We start from the raw sequence: 17,698 nt of genomic DNA on the forward strand, positions 1-17,698 counted from the left end.
TGTGTTAGGTGCTCCAGCACATGTTATTAAGATAAATAAAACTGGAGCCTGCCCCTCAAGGAATTTAGGGTATGATGTAAAGAAATTTACAAATAAAGTTTAAAAATGCATTGTGTGATAAGGCCATAGTAATAATAGAGCTTAGAACATTAAGAGAGGATTCATAACAGAGTTGGCATTTGAGTGAGTTTTGAATGATAAATAGGATTTTATCTGCTCAAGAGGTGAACAGAGAATGATAAGCGTTTTTATTAGCATGAAAAACAATATGTATAATGTGTTGGTAAGCAGAGAGTAATCTATGTTTTAAATAAGATAATTGGGTACATGCAGGTCAGTGAAGGAAGAGTAAATATTAAACTTAGAAATTTGTACCTGTGTTAAGTGAGGAGCCATTAAGGAGAATAATGACATGATCAAAGTGGTATTTTAGAAATAGTAATCTTAAATAGTGTTGGTTATCTTGGAAGGGATTAACGTGGTGGTTGGTAGTCTAGACTACCAAATATGGAATAATAAAGAGCTAAACTATGGTGAAGATGAGGAGAATTGAAAGGAATGGTGAGACAGGTCTAAGATATTTACTGAAACAAGTATCTCGTCAATGAGGCTTGCATTTGGATGTTAGAACCAAGGGAGAATGAGTTAAAGATAACTCTGAAGTTTTTATTCGGATGATTAATGACATGTTGTTGCTTTTACTGGAAAGAGAATAAGAAGAGAAACGTAGAGAAGATGATGGGTTGTGTTTTGGAAAGAGTAAGTTCAAGATGCTGACAGGTATAAATAACCAAAAGGCAATTGGAAATAAGGAACTGGACACCAGGAGAGGGATTTGAGAATGATCTGGAGGGTGATAGTTATGATAGCATGGCAGTGAATGTTATCACTCAGGGAGAGCTTGTAGAGAAGGCAGCGGAAAGGGACAAACTTTGGGGAACCTCCCTTTTCCCCCATTTAAGGAGTAGAAGTGAAATTAAGTCAAAACAGCCTAAATATTCTGAGGGTAGATGAGATAGTGGAGTATGAAAAACCTAGGGAAAAGAAAGTTTCAAGAACAAATGGCTTGAGCAATGTTATATGTAGCAAAGTGGTTAAGCAAGTTGATGAGAGGCATTTATTTTGTCAAATAGCAGGTTGTTTGGTGACACTACAAGTAATTATTTTTGAAATGTGGGGATGGGAGGAAAGATACGTAAACCAGATTATAAGAAGTAAAAGAAGTAAGCAGGGGAAATGGAAGGGGAAAAAGGGGAATACACAGAAATTTTAAGGAAAGGACGTAATTGGATGGATTCATAATGGAAGGGTTTATCAATAAAATTAGACTGAAACAGAGGTTGTTGTTTCGTTCTGTTTAAAAAGAATTGAGGCTAGGAAGGTGGCCAGTGCAATAGTGGCTATCCAGAATTGGCACAAATCAAATAACTTAATAATTATGATGATGGAGCACAGTGAAGGGAGAGTTGAGGTCAGACTTGCTCAGCTCAGTGCAGTGACTTTCTGAAGTATCTCTTGATATCTCCATAGGAGACGTGAGAAAGCAGAGTAGAAATGATTTATAATGTTATGTACCAGGTATCGCCGAGGTCAAGGGGCCTGAGGGTCAAAAATTATATCATGGGAGCCAGGCAAGAAAGGAGGATAAAGTCCAAGAACTGGAGGTATATTAGAAAATAGGTATCTGTCTGGAATCATTCATGTTAAATGGCAACAATTTATTTATTTCATTTGCTGCTTGCTTAGTTGAAGCATATTTAGAAAGTCACTGGGTACAAAGGGGCTTTTCAAAGAATTCACAAGTAATATCTATGGCCAGTTTTTTTCTGTTTAGCCCTAAAATAGCAATAAAGTTATAAAACTTTTTTTTTTAACTCATGGTGTGTTCTATGTCTGTCGCCTAGTGTTTTGCCTCCCAAAATGGTACCATGGACTCTTTTATGCATGACTTACCTTCATTTTAAATGCAAAAATTTATGATTACATCCCTAAAAATCCCAATCCATAATTTATCTTAGTAAATTATGATAGCTCTGTTATCTAGATTCTCATTTAAACTCCTGAATTGTTTGTTTTTACTTCTTAAGATAACAAAATAGAATAAGACCATCTGAATGTATAGTAGCAGTGTTTCCCAGAATGTGCTTGGTAGACGAGACACTACAAAATAAAGGAGAGTGTGTGTGTGTAATATGGTTGGAAAACTTGAGGAAAACAAGTCATTATGTTACCTTTTGGGATATTCAAAATGCTTATTAGCATATCAAAGCTACTGGAAGCCCTGCAGGAAAGAAAGTTATTTTTTTCTAAATCCTGCATTTCTCTAACTTACCTGACCTACAAGGACCACTATCACCATCACCATCACCCAGTTATGCTTTTATACAAATCTAATTAATATCCTTTGGAACACATTTTGGGAAATATTGCTACATTTGAAATTGTATTTGGAAGTAACCTAAAACAGTGTAAGAATGAATTCTGTGACTACTTATGAAATAGAATGACAGAGACAGATGAAGAATATGAGATCATGTTATTATGGACAATGGCCATAGGTACACAAAAGCAAATGTGTCAGAACAAAAGGAACCAATAATTTTAGGAAAAATATTTCTGCAAAAACTTGAGGAATGACCCCAACTTCTGTTATTCTAAGACTTGGAAAGCAAATCTGAGTTTATCATATCCATACCACCATGATTTTTTGTTGAGCAGTTAGTAAAAAATCACAGACTAATGTCAGATCTCTGTGGGAATCTTGGAATGGCCACTTACTAGCTGTGAAACCTTAGGCATTTTACTAACCTTTTGAGCCCATTCCCTCATGTAAAATAGATACAAAGTTATGGTAAGCATTTAATATTGAATATATACAGCCCTTAGCAATGTATCTGCACAAAGTTCCTAATAAATGGTTGATATTATTAACTATTTGTATTATCTTTTCCTACTCTGCATTCACCTCTCCTATCTGAAGGGCCCTGCTTTAAAGCTCATACTTATATAGCAATCACTTTCTCTATTTGGTCCTATAAATCATATTTTCTATACTTTATTTTTAGTTCTATTATAACTTCTGCATAGAATATGGCTATAATTAGACTTGGATTTTTATCTCTGATAAGATTGCCATTTTTTTTACCTTATAATTAACTGTCAGAGATCAAGCTAGAAGTAAGAGAAATTGTCATTTCTGCTATTTTTTGTTGTTGTTATTCACCTGTGCATGAATTATTAATATAATCTTCAAGACAGTTTCTGTGCAGGAATCTTTTTAAGCCACTTTGGCTGTTACATTATATTTCATTTAGTTAAAACAATAATAGGCATAATCAATTAATGTGCTTTACTGGGTTCCTGTAAACTATCTTGGTTGATAACGTCCAGCATTTTGTTAGCCTTATATACCATGTACTTGGTGTGGACATCTTTAAGGAGTAGTTTATGTTGATAACTCATAGAGTCTTTTTAATTGAAGTATAGTTGATTTACAGTATTATGTTAGTTTCAGGTATACAACATAGTGATTCAGTATTTTCTAGATTATATTCCGTTATAGGTTATTATAAGAATCTGAGTATAATTCCCTGTGCTATACAGTATATCCTTGTTGCTTATCTATTTTATATATAGTACTTTGTATCTGTTAATCCCTAATCCCTGTTAATACCCCTAATTTGTCCCTCCCCCCTTCCCTCTCCCTTTCAGTAACCACAAGTTTGTTTTCTATGTCTGTGACTCTGTTTCTGTTTTACATATACATTCATTTGTATTATTTTTTAGATTCCACATGTAAGTGATATCATATAGTATTTGCCTTTCTTCTGACTTATTTCACTAAGCATAATATTCTCTATGTCCATCCACATTGCTGCAAATGGCATTATTTCATTCATTTTTATGGCTGAGTAATATTCCATTGTGTGTGTATATACACACACACACACACACACACATATATATATATATAAACCCATACATTATAAACACAGTCTTAAAATTTGGACTTTAAGGAAAAATTATATTGTTAAAATGAGAACAGAGTGTGTATATCTCATAATCATCTAAATTCTGTATTAGTAACAAAAATATAAGGTTAAGCTTAAATGAATTAAGTTACCCCAGATTATTTTAATATTCTCTTTTATCTAATGAAATGACTCCAAAGTAAGAAACTGAATCTTGTTATTGGAATGCAAAAGCCTAAGACTCATCAAAAAGGATTTTTATGTTCTCATAATTAGTATCTAATGTATAACTTTTCTCTTATATTTTAATGTTGACAGCTTCTTCCCTGTGATTCCTTAGAAGCAGATGAAATGGAAAGGCTTAAGCATGAAAGAAATGATGCCTTGGAAGAAGTGAATACACTTAAGGTAATCTCCAATTTAGCTTCCTTATATTTTCTTTAGAAAAATGAAAAGAAAGAAAATTACCTTCTGTTGAATTCTGCAGTATCGGGGCTTAGTGTTTTTTTTAAAGAATATTAATATCAAATAGCTTAGCATTGAATGTTAATACCAAGTAATTTGATATTTATTTCTTCAGCTGACCTTTAGAGAATTAATTTTTTAGTTCACACACTTATTTATATTTCACAGTCTCCATCTAAGATTCAGTGTGAACAGTGGTTTTTAGTTATCCCTTCTGATCTAGCTACTTTTCACCCCGGTTTTTTCTTACGCTGATGGCAAGGATAAGGAGCCAACAAAGGTTAGATGAGAAGCCCACAAAACAAGCCATGACAGTTTTGGATCCTCAGATGTTCATTGGGAAATACATTTTCTCCCATGTTCATGGGAATGCTTCAGGGACATCTTGTTTTGCTAACATAATTTAGAATTAAGGCAATGTGATTTAAGGGAAATAAAAACACAGTATATCCCAAATATACTTTAAGATTTTGGTTCTCTTTATATGTCTTCATTTCATGTTTAGTAGAATATTAAATTTACATTATATCCTAAGTTTTACAGAAAGCCATTATATTTTTCAAATCTTCAAGAAAAGCAACATAACTACTTGATTTACCATTAATTCACCATAGGAATATATTTTTAAATTACTTTTAATTATTTTCTTAAATAAGTGAAATTCTATTATTTGTTTAATTTTTATTAAAGCAAAATCTTTACACCAAAAAAAAAAAAAAAGAAAGAAAGAAAGAAATTTCCTTGCTACCTTAGTTTTTAAATTCTGACCTCTAGAGGAAGCCATTGTTTAACACACCTTGTTTATCCTTTGGGAGACTTTCTCTATGTAGCCAATCATATGTTTAAAAATACATGTGTATATATTTTTTAACTTTTACAAAATTGCATACATTACACACTTTTTTACAACTTGCCTTCTTTTTTTCTCTTTGTTAGCATTATATCTTTGGTTACTTTTCAGGTTAACATATACAGATCTACCTAATTCTTTTTAATGCCTCTCCTATCATCAAAAGGTTCTATTCTAGGTTATTTAACCAGTTCCTTATTGATGGATATTTAGGCTATTTCCAGTTTTCCATTATTAAAAATAATTCCGTCATAAGTAGCTTTGTAGATGTATCTTTGGGCCGTTGTGCAGTTGTAAAAGTACAAATTGAATACGTTTCTGAAAGCCGAATTGCTTTTGTCAAAGAATATGGATGCATAAAATTTTACATGTTGCCAAATTCCCTTTCAAAAGCTATTACCAATTCATGTTACGTCCAAATGTAAGCATTTTACTACTAAAGGAATATTTTATATTTCTTTTTACATCTTTGAAACCACTATCCACATTTTTTTGTGTAACAAGAGTTAAGATGAAAAATATAAATTTAGTTTTAAAAATATATTGACAGTAGTTTCCTCATATTCTCTTAGAAAACATCTCCCGGGTTGGTTACATTGGTAAGACAGCATTTTTATATAATTTACTCTGCATAAGTCGTTGAGTCTTACAGTTCATCAGAATTTTCTGAGGCTCTCAGATCTTTTTTATTTCCCTAATGTTTATCATTGTTAAATTTAGTGATATATTCCTGTTTTTTATTGGAATATCAGTATTAATTATTAGAATTTTAATTTAATTTAACATTTAAACAAAGTTTTCCTGAGGAGCTATTCAGTAAATCAGGATTCACATTTAAAATTTTTGAGATGTAACTGAGCATATCCTACTGTGACAAAACCTAAAAGCACGGGTGAAATATATTCTATATTTTATAATTTCCTTTACCTGAGAACCTATCTATTGGCTGAGAACCACTTGTTTAACTATAGAAAAGATTGTACAAAGCAATAAATATTTCATTTGAGATAATGTTTGCACTTTTGAGTTTTTCTGCTTGTATTGATATTACACACACACAAATAGCAGAGGTTGTTAAATGAAGTTCATGGAGTGTGTAGATGGTCTCTCGTCACTTCCCATTATCCTGTGACATCTCTATTCTTCATGTCTGATTTGAGGTACAAAGAAAAATGAAGCCAAGAAAATTTGATACCAATGGCTAATTTTTATTTTACAAGAATGATTTTTAAAAGTGCCATGGGCCTCATTTAACTTAAAGCCTTTCTGCAGAGTTCACATTGCTACTGCTTTGCAAAGCTGAATGAAAATAGATATATTTTCCATTTACAGATGCAAAAAACTAGGACACAAAAAGTGAAGGTGACTTGCATAAAACCCAGGAGCCAGCAGTTTCTTGACTTATGGTCTGTGGCAGATTCATTAGATTGCTATATTATATTCATTGTCATGTACTTTCATTTCATCTGTTAGACAAGAATGAGCTGAAGTATAGCAGAAAGCGAATTGCTTCCTGTAAACCCTGCAATGCTGCCATGAATATTTACCACTCAATATAATCTTCCAGCAATTCCTCTGCTTGGGTTTATAGTAAAATTGTTCTTAAATTACTCTTAGTATCTCTGATTTGATCAAAAACATGTAGATTTATTTATGACATACTTAACAAAATTGAACATTTTAGGATATTTGCTCAACTGAATTTTAAGTTCAAAGATTTTAATATTTGATTGACATGCCTAATGTTATTCTTCCTTAGTAACTATGATTTCATATTTTGGTTACACCAGTCATATCTTCAGTTTTATTGATAATCTTCCAAAAATAAACTAAATTAAGAAAATAATAGTTAACCCAGTTTCATAGTCCTCTTTAGTATAGTAAGAGACACTCTAAGTTGTAATAATAATGCTCTTCAATTTGCAAGCTCTTTGGCAATGATAGCTATTACCCAACATTTAGTTAATATTTATACATTCTGATCCTGATTGACTTATTTTGGACCTTGGATTTTGAGGTTTTAAAAAGCGGCTAACAGGGAGTCCACTGGTAGCTAGTGGTTAGGATTCCGGGCTTTCACTGCTGTGGCCCGGGTTCAGTCCCTAGTCAGGGAGCTAAGATCCTGCAAGCTGCATGGTGCCGGACCCCCCTCCAAAAAAAGTGACTAATTATAGTAACAGAAAATATGTTTACATCACCACAATTATACTGTAAATAACTAATTACTTTTAGATGGTATGTGTAAAGCCAGAAAAATGACTGGGAACTACATTTTCAAATTGTAGAAATTGGATGTTTGGGGAATTTATAAGCTTTGAAACAAAGCCCTAAATATCATACCCATTGATACCTTCATAACAAGTTATTAATTCAGTGGTTTTTAAATATAGGAAAAATTATTTCAATCGGAAAGGCAAAGGAAACAATTGACAGAAGAACTCCAAAATGTGAAACAAGTAAGTGTATGTATTGTATATATGTGTTTTGTATATGTGTGCATAAACATATGAGGTATAATTACAAAGTATTGATGCTGTATAATATCCCAGAGCTTACAGATGTAAGCAGTATAGTATAAAATAGTATAGATCTTAAAAGCGATCACTCATAGGGGCTGTACCCATGCTGAATTCCTGCTACCAAAGGAAATGTTAAAACTCCTCTTGGAAATTGCTTTCAAAGCCAGATATCTATGGACTGAAATGATCCATCTCATTGCTTTTCTCTTCTTTTTTTCTTTCTCTTTTATTTTCCCTTTTTCTTTTCTTCTGTTACTCATACTCATCTTATTAAAGATAAAAACAAAGCAAGCAAAAAACAAAAACCTCCAAAGCAGAGCATTTTTTAATTTTATTTTTTAACAATGAAAAGTAAAAATTTGGGATTTCTCTGGTGGTGCAGTGGTTGAGAATCCGCCTGCCAATGCAGGGTACATGGGTTTGATCCCTGGTCAGGGAAGATCCCACATGCTGTGGAGCAACTAAGCCCATGTGCCACAACTACTGAGCCTGCGCTCTAGAGCCCGCAAGCCACAACTACTGAGCCCGTGTGCCACAACTACTGAAACCTGCGTGCCTAGAGCCCATTCTCCACAAGAGAAGCCAGCGCAATGAGAAGCCCATACACTGCAATGAAGAGTAGCCCCCGCTCGCTGCAACTAGAGAAAGCCTGCACACAACAATGAAGACACAACGCAGCCAAAAATTAATTAACTAATTAATTTTTAAAAAATTAATTTTCACTCTGCATCATTCTTCAGAGAATTTTAAGTAACTTACAGCAAAAAAATACAACAGCATCATCATGAAATAGAGATACAAGTAACAAACAAATAAAATATTAATAAGAGTAGGAAGTTAAGAGACCATTGTTATAGATCAGTGGCAATCACCTGATTTTGAATCTCCCCAACATTATCCTCCCAGAAAACATAAAATTTACAGAGCAAAATAAAACCATACAGGACCCATACTGGTTTCTTTTGTTTGTTTGTTTGGGGGTTTTTTTGGCTGTGCCACTTGGCTTGCAGGATCTTAGTTCCCCAGCCAGGGATTGAACCCAGGCCCATGGTAGTGAAAGCACCGAGTCCTAACCACTGGACTGCCAGGGAATTCCCAGGACCCATACCTTAAATATGGCTATTGGACAGGGAACACCAGAACCTTCAAACTACATACAAATAGTTTAAAAATTCCAACAAATTCTTGCAACTTGCCTGCCACTGAAACCTGGGGTACAAAGAGCAGAGGAGTTACGGCTTAAAAACTCTGAAAAAGAATAAGGAGAAACAGAGCAATTAGATGAAATACTACAAATAAAATCACCCCCAGAAAGAGAAAAATGCCACTATTAATGCCAAAATACTGAACAGAGGCCAGGTTTTTGTGCTTCTCAGGACTTGAGAAAGTGTGTGCAACCAGAAGTGGCAGCCTTCGAGAATCATTGCTTCTGGGGAAGAATCAAATAGAGAAGGGGTGGTATCCCTTGGAGATTAGGAAATAAAGAGAAACAAGGATATAAGAGGGGAAAATTAAGGATCTTGCAGAAATGAAAGAGAAACAAGACATACCAAACCTCCTCTATCTACCCTCCACTATGACCGTCAACAACATGATCCATAAAAGAAATTGCACAGAAGAGGGTGCTGTTGAACTAAGAACTCTTTCTATGAAAGAAAAAGGAATTGGAAAAAAAAATCTGTCCCTGTCATTACAAGACAACTGTAAAAATCAGACAATATGAATGAAAGCTTTCCTCCTAATGAAAACTCCAAAACAATTCAACCACAAAGCTGACAAAAACTGTAACACATCACTGCAAACTCAATTTAATATCCTCAAACAAGCATTTGGCATTAAGAAAGAAAAACACCTCAAATCAGAAATTTAAAACTGACTTAGAAAATGACAAAAAACAGGAATAAATGAAATGAGAGTTGATAAAACTTAGGAAAGAAAGAGAAGAAAAAGACAAATGATACCAGAAATGAAAACTAAATTACAGGTTTCCCAAGGAAGAACATAATCAAATGAAAAGGCATTGAAGAAAACCAGAAAAATAAGAATGAAATAAAGAAGTAAAAGATTTTCTTAAAGAAATAAATCAAAACAACTGAACAGCACTAATATTTAGAACTATAATCCAAGAAAACTTTTCAGAAATAAGATGACCTGACACTGTTAATGGATAGTGGGGAAATTTGGCCTGGAAAGATCAATTATAGGACCTATCCTAGTAAAACTAGTAGACTTTAAAGATAGAGAAAAAAATATGCAAAGTGCCTTCAAATGAAAAGGTCAAATAACTTACAAAGGCAATAGAATTAGACCAGCATCAGCTTCTTTATACAACATACAAAGTAAGGCATTAGTGGAGCAATATTTTCATGAAACTAAAGGAAAGAATGTGTAAACCAAGAATATTGTATACCACCAAGTTGACTCCCAGATATCAAGGCCATAGAAAAACAGTTTAAAATGTGCCAGTATTCAGAGCATAATGTACACATGTAGTATTCCTGAGGAATCTGGGAGAGGTGAGTTTCACCCAGCCAAAAAATGCCTGGGATAACTTTGACAAGAATTCCCAAACTGTGAGCACTTCTTATCTGTTATTTTATAGCTGAGACTAAAATGAGAGTGAGTTCACAGGTAGAAGAATAATGTGTAAACATTACATGTCTGACAAAAATCAAAGATGCAATTTTATTTTTAATGAGAGGAGAAGGGAGAAAAAAGGGAAAATAGCATAAGGTCATTCTGTTGTATGAGTAAAGTATAATAGTCACTGAATATTATTTAAAACTGACACCAAATATTAAAAAGATGAGGTAAAGATTGAGGGAATATCAGGCACTATAAAAAGCAATAATACAAATGTAACCTGTAGAATGAAAATACACATCTTCCTAATTACCAAATGAAATCTTTTTAAAGAAGTAAAAGGGACACATGAATGAAGAAATGCAGTAAATATACACAATAATTTCAACAAAAGACAGTATGACAAAATTGAGACTGAACATAATAGTCATCTTAATTAACATAACTGGGATTAACTCACCTATTAAAATGTTTTAGGAAAATATCGTTTACCAAAACTGACCTCAATAGAGATAGAAAGTTTAATATACCAATTTCCGTAGAAGAAATAAAGTTACCAAGAAGCCACCCTATAGAAAAGGACCAGGCCAAATAGTTTCACAGGGGAATCTAACCAAACCTCTGGCAATCAATCTCCCATAAATGGCTTCAGAGTATTAAAAAAAAAAGAAAAGAAAGAAAGAAAATTTACAAATTCTTTTCTGGGAGCAAGTATAACATTTGATGCATAAACCTGATAGAAGTAGCACAAAAAAAGAAAATGCAGTTAGACTAGAAAGACAACTAGGGACATACGAATTGGAAAAGAAAAAATAAAGCTATCTCTGTTTGCAGATAACATAATAGTAATCCAGAAAACTCTAGAGAATCAATGATAAAACTAACTCATTGGAAAAATCCACAAGCCAGCAAGATATAAAATTAATATGCAAGGGACTTCCCTGGTGGGCAGTGGTTAAGAATCCGCCCGCCAATGCAGGGGACACGGGTTCGAGCCCTGGTCCGGGAAGATCCCACATGTTGCAGAGCAGCTAAGCCCGTGTGCAGCAACTACTGAGCCTGTGCTCTAGAGCCCACGAGCCACAACTACTGAGCCCGTGTGCCACAACTACTGAAGCCTGTGCCTAGAGCCCACGCTTCGCAACAAGAGAAGCCACTGCAATGAGACACCCGCGCACTGCAATGAAGAGTAGCCCCCACTCGCCGCAACTAGAGAAAGCCCACACGCAGCCACGAAGACCCAATGCAGCCAAATAAATAATTTTTTTAAAAAAATTAAAATTAATATGCAAAATTCAATTGCATCCATATACACAAATTATAAGCAGAAGTTTTAACAGTTTAGGTGAAACCAAAAATTATATAGAAAAATGGGTAAAAGACATGAACAGACCACTCACCAAAAAGTTATAAAAAGGTCATATGAAACATGAAAAGATATTCAGTCTTTCTCATAATAAGAGAAATACCAATTAAATCTACATTGAGACAGGACTTCCAGCTTCTAGTACTGAGCAAGACACTTGCAGAGGACATTTTCCAAGAGAAAACAACTCTAAAACCTGGACATTACACACTAAGCAACAACCAAAGGAACTGGAACATGAACGCAGAGAAGCTGCTCCTCTGGGAAGCGGGGAACTATGTGAACTAAATTTCTTGTTCCGAGTGTTTTAAGCCTGGAGCTAACAGCAATCTGATACCAGTGGAAATTGACCCTCACTTGGAGTCACTTGGTATCTGAAAATATTCACAGACAATTCAATGAGGAAAAGCTGCTCATTACAATACATGGTGCTAGAACAAGGGAATATTAGTGTGAGAAAAATTGAATCTCAACCACTACCTCATTTCATATTCAAAAACTAACTTTGAATGGATTACAGATCTAAACGTAAGAACTAAAACTTAAATTCCAGAAGAAACTTTTGTGACATTGGGTTAAGCAAAGTTATCAAACCATATACCTAAAATTAGTAAATTTTACTATTATATATATAAATTATTCCTCAGCAAAGCTATTTTTTTTTTAGATATGCCAGTACAACTTTTCATCCATCAGATTAGCAAAAATTCAGAAGCTTGACAGTGCGCTGTTGGTGAGGCTGTTTCAAAACAGGCATCCTCATACATTGCTGGTGGTAATGCAAAATGGCGTGCAGCTATGAAGGAGAATTTGGCATTTCTAACAAATCTATGTATGCATTTACACTTCAACCTGGCAACCTCACTGCTAGGAATTTGCCTTGAAGATATACCTTTAATAATATTAAAATACATGTGCACAGTATTTATTGTGATATTATTTGTAATTAGGAAATATTGGGAACTACCTTAATCTCCTAAGCATAGGTGATTGAATGGACTATGGTCCATATGTACAATAGAGCTCTATGCCGCTGCAGGAGAGAGAAGGAAGACCTCTCCTCAGTAGTACAAAGTGGTTTCCAAGAGATACTTTCAAGTAAAAAAGAGCAAAGGATGAAAGAGTGTATATAGTATTATCATTTATAAACAAGAGAAATTATCATGTGTATCTATTTATCTTTACAAAAGAAACCAAAGGAAGGATAAACTACACAGCAATGAAATTGATTATCTACAACACGGGTGGGCACAGAGTGGACAAGATGCAGGAGAGAATGACACCTCTCTGAGAATACCTTTTTATGTAATTTTTACTTTGGGGGACATGTTAATATTCTACATATTTTTAAAATATATAAAGAAATCAGGAAAGATGGGAAAGGGAAAATGAGCTTAAAACTACAAGCAAAGTGAAATAAATTAATTCATTTGCATGTCAAATGAATACCATAAATATACCAAAGGAAAACAAAAGAAAGAATCAATTTCAGTAACCTATGAACACAGTATTTATGTTCAGTGTTTGACAGGTTGGGTTGAGTTAGAAAAGAATTGCAAACAAATCCCAAAACTTGTATAGTATGTTTTGTTGTCTTGTTATTTTAGAGGTGTGGCCAAAGCCATTCTGAAACAATTTTAAGATGTAATATAGGTCTCAGCAAATGTGTTGGTTGTTGTTGAGAGCCAGAATCTCAATGAAAAAGCAAAGACATTCAAAGCAGAATGAAGGAAGTCAAAAAAGAATCCTGTGGATGTACTAGAATTGGAGGTATCATTGTGAATGCATCATTTCTAAAATATATGTGTATGTATGTATGTGAATATGAATAATACGTGCCCATATATATGTATGTATACACACACACGTGTGTGTGTGTGTATACATATATATATATATATATATATATATATATATATATATATAAAATCCTAGCTCTGACAGCTGAAAGAGCCAAGAAGCAGACACCCCAATAGCGATAAGCATATAGCATATCTAAGTACCCATTTCCCACTAATAGGAATCCAGGCTTCTTGGAGAAATGACTGATTTCAGGGCCAGGGGTGGGTAAGTACAAAATGAGCCTGAAACATCTTATGCTAGAAAATAAGGAAATGCCCAAAATGATGGGATCATGTCACAAGGAACCAGCTTGAAGGGCCTTCCACTGGCCAATCTGGAAGTACTTGAGCCCCAAAATAATTAAATACAGTAATGAACCATTGAAAACATTGTGATTCATGAGTCCATACCATAGTAAAGAGATGAATTAATTAATGAGGAGAACTGAGGGCTCTTTCTCATTATAGACTGTTGAGTGCTGACTGATAACTACAGTTATCAGAGAAGCTGCCAGATTTGGGAAGTCAGCATTTTGCATCTGTTTCAGTAATGGCTGGATCAGACTCAAATCATAAAATGCTAAATCTAGGGGGCATTTTTTTTATGAAGAGCAGAACGTTTACATATTTACATGGTTTTAAAGTGGCTTTTTATAAACTGCTTATTAATTGCAAGGGGAAAATAGTAATTATACAGTAGTGAAATCAGACAACTCCTAGACTGGTGCTAAAAATGGATATCACCAGTGAAGAACAGATGGGCATGTGTGACTTCAAATGTGATACCTTGAAAAGGACGCAACATCAGTTATGTAGCATTATGGCTAAGAATGTATAAACCTGAATCTGGCTATGAGGAAGCATCAGACAAACCCCAAATGAGGGACAGCTTTATTTTTTTTAAAGGTGTGTGTGTGTTGGGGGTGTTGGTGGGGGTTATATTCTTCAGAACTGTCAATGACATAAAGAAACAAAAGAATGAAAAGGAAGGGTAGGAGAGAGGGAAGGAGGGAGGAAGGAAGGGAGGGAGGGAGGGAGGGAGGAGGGGAGGGACATAAGAAAGAGATGGACAGGGGAGAGAGAAAGACAGACAGGAAGAAAGAAAGAGAGAAAGGATGAGGGAGGGAGGAAGGAGAGAGGGAGGGAAGGTCCCAGATTAAAAGAGGGTAAAGAGACATGAAAACTAAAAAAAAATGCTGATCCTACACTGGATCCTGCACTGGAATGGGGAAAATGCTATAAAGGATATTATTGGGTCAATTAACAAAATTGGAATACAGATGGTAGATTAGATAAAAGTATTGGTTCAATGTTAAATTTCTTAAATTTGATAGCTGTACTATGGTTGTATAAGATAGCCTTATACTTAGGAAATACTAACGTTTGTAGGGGTAAAGAACCATGATGAGTGTAATGTAACTCACCCTCAGATGGTTAGAAAAAATTGTGTGTATATGTGTATATATATTTATATACATATGTGTATATAAATATGTATATGTATACATATATGTGTACATATGTATATAAGTGAGAGATTGAGAACATGCAAAATCTTGGTAACAACAACCTTGAAATATCAGTGGTTTACAAGAATACTTTATTTCTCACTCATGGACATGTTGGCAAAAGGGTGAATCTGTGAGTTAGGTAAATTTGGGCCAAGGATATAAAGATTTCTTTGTACTATTCCTATTCTTGTATCCCTTATGTAAATTTGAAATTATTTCCAAATTAAAAGTGTTTAAAAGTCCTCTATTTTTGTCCAGTTTTTAGACCCCCATTTTATTAAGTTTTTTTGTACTTTGATTGATATGCCTTTTTAGTTCTGTATCTTCAATACTTGCATCAGTTTATATGGCCAGGCCGATTTACATTTTAGTGTTTCTTTGAATGCTCAAAGTGGACATTTATAAATCTTCTTTGTTAATTTTTACCTGTAGAATAAATTAAGGGGTAGGGTTTTTTCTACATTTACTTAAAATTTTCTTTTCTCCTAAATGCTTGGAACTTAAAAGCTTTAGAATATCAAGCATACTTAGTAAAGTAAGGTAATATGATAGTATAAATGTATATAGCACGAAATAAGCACTCAACAAATGTTAACTATTATGGTCATTATTATTAATAATAGAAGAAGTAATATTAGGTGTGGAGAAAGAGGTGGAAATGATTTGTTTTAACGATTTGATTTAGAGGAAGAAAACCTAATTCTGGCTGACGGAATAAGGAGACTTTTATTAAAGAGAAGGTGGACCAGACATGGAAAGGGGATAGCATTCCAGGCAGAGGGTGCAGCATGAAAATCGTGGTATGAAAGGGAAAGTCTTATCTTGAGAGTCAAAACGGGCCCTCTTTTGTATGCTAATTTTACTATTACTTGTTAATATGTTTGTATCTAAAAATGTGATGATAATGTCTGTCTTATAATTTGTTCCTAGTTCTTTAGCGTTTAAGAGCCTAAAACTATCAGTAATATAGTAAGTTCCTAAAAAATAATAGTTTTGATTTGTATTCTTTTATCTTATCATTATTAAAGGCCTAGGAACATAAGGGAAACATGGAAAGATGAAAGCATTAGGAAATAACATTTGGGGGCTGTGGGGAGGTGTTGTGTTGGGGCCAAAGCATATAGGCACTTGAATACCAATCTAAGATTTGAGACAGTGGATTGCCAGTGAAGATACTTGACAGGAGCAGAAGAAAGATCAACTTGTTCCACCTATAATCTGACCCCTGTCTTTCCTTCACACTCTACATCTAACTTGTTGGCCCTACTTTTTAAAAATTGGGGAATTCTGCCACTTTTTATCACTCCCATCACTGGTCTAAGCGATCATCACCTTCTGCCTGTGTTGTAATCATAGCTTCCTACCAGATCACCAGCTTTTACCCTTGCCCCACCCCCATACAGTCTGATCTGAACACAGCAGCCAGAAATAGCCTTTTAAAACTTGTTAGAACTCTCCCGAACTTTCCGTCTCACTCAGAATAAAAGCCAGTCCTATCCCCCATCCCTACACCCCTCTAACCTCAATGACCTCATTTCTTACCACTCTTTACCCCACTCCCCTACTAGTTCTCCAGCCCCTCTGACGTCCCTGCGCCATCACCCCACTAATGCTCCAGCTCTCACTGTCTGTGGATAAGTTTTTTGGTATTCCTGATTGCTTTCTTATACATTTTATACTTGTTATGTTTTTGTCCTTCACCTACTTTTTTAAATACAAAAATAATTTAACTATATTCTAATAAAAATAAGTATTTCAATTTAATTACCAATCATGATTTACACAAGTATTACTGTAACTCATGCTGTCTGTATAAAATATTCAGATAAGCACACTGTTGTGTAAAAAGTTTTTGAAATTAATTCATTCATTAACAGTGACCAGATCAGTTATGTGTTTATGTATACAACTCAAATGACTCACATGCCTGACACAAACACTACAGTTCAACACTAATATCCTAAATGATGCAGTGATAAAAGTGAAATACAATTCTACCAAAACAAAAAACTTTTAGGTTTAAATGCAAACTGAAGAAAATTAAATTAAAAGTTCAGTTCTTCAGCCTACTTAGCTATATTTCAAGTGCTCAATAGCCACATGTAGCTAGTGGCTACCATATTAGACAGGGCAGCTCTAGAACTCTGCATCCTTGCTACTCAAAGAGCGGTTGAGGACCAGCAGTGTCAGCAACACCTGGAACTTAGAAATGCAGGGTCTCAGGCCTTACCCCAAGACCTACTGAAACAGAATCTGCATTTAACAAGTCCTTGGGTGATATGAATGCACCTTAAAATTTGAGAAGTCCAGATAACAGGCAATGCAGGATTTAACTGGGTAGTGGCAATGGAATTATACCAAGTATACCAGGGCGGTCAGTGTGAAAGATACCATGAGGGTAAAGTCAACCAGACTTAACAGGGATAGCATGTTCAGTAATAATCAGAAAAAGCGGTCGAGGCTTTGTAATTTGGTGATTGAGAGTCTATAATAATGCAATTAACAAAGCAAGAGAAATGAGATTGAGAGTAAAGACGTTTTAATTCATAGTATAGATTAATGCATATTTTCCAGTTTTAGCAAAAATAATTT

At 34.4% G+C, this 17,698-nt stretch overlaps 1 protein-coding gene across 1 annotated transcript in view; it reads left to right on the forward strand.

Moving 5' to 3' along the window:
- The window catches only part of STXBP4 (syntaxin binding protein 4), a 189,695-nt gene that overhangs the window by 78,546 nt on the left and 93,451 nt on the right, over positions 1-17,698 (forward strand). The window contains exons 11-12 of the mRNA XM_022552629.2: positions 4,290-4,379; positions 7,677-7,742. Of these exons, the coding sequence (XP_022408337.1) occupies positions 4,290-4,379; positions 7,677-7,742 (156 nt within the window). The remainder of the gene's footprint in view (positions 1-4,289; positions 4,380-7,676; positions 7,743-17,698) is intronic.

Source organism: Delphinapterus leucas, chromosome 19 (assembly GCF_059928025.1).
Source record: "Delphinapterus leucas isolate spDelLeu-1000000601 "Yukka" chromosome 19, BTC_Dleu_Yukka2, whole genome shotgun sequence".
NCBI classification, from domain to species: Eukaryota; Metazoa; Chordata; class Mammalia; order Artiodactyla; family Monodontidae; genus Delphinapterus; species Delphinapterus leucas.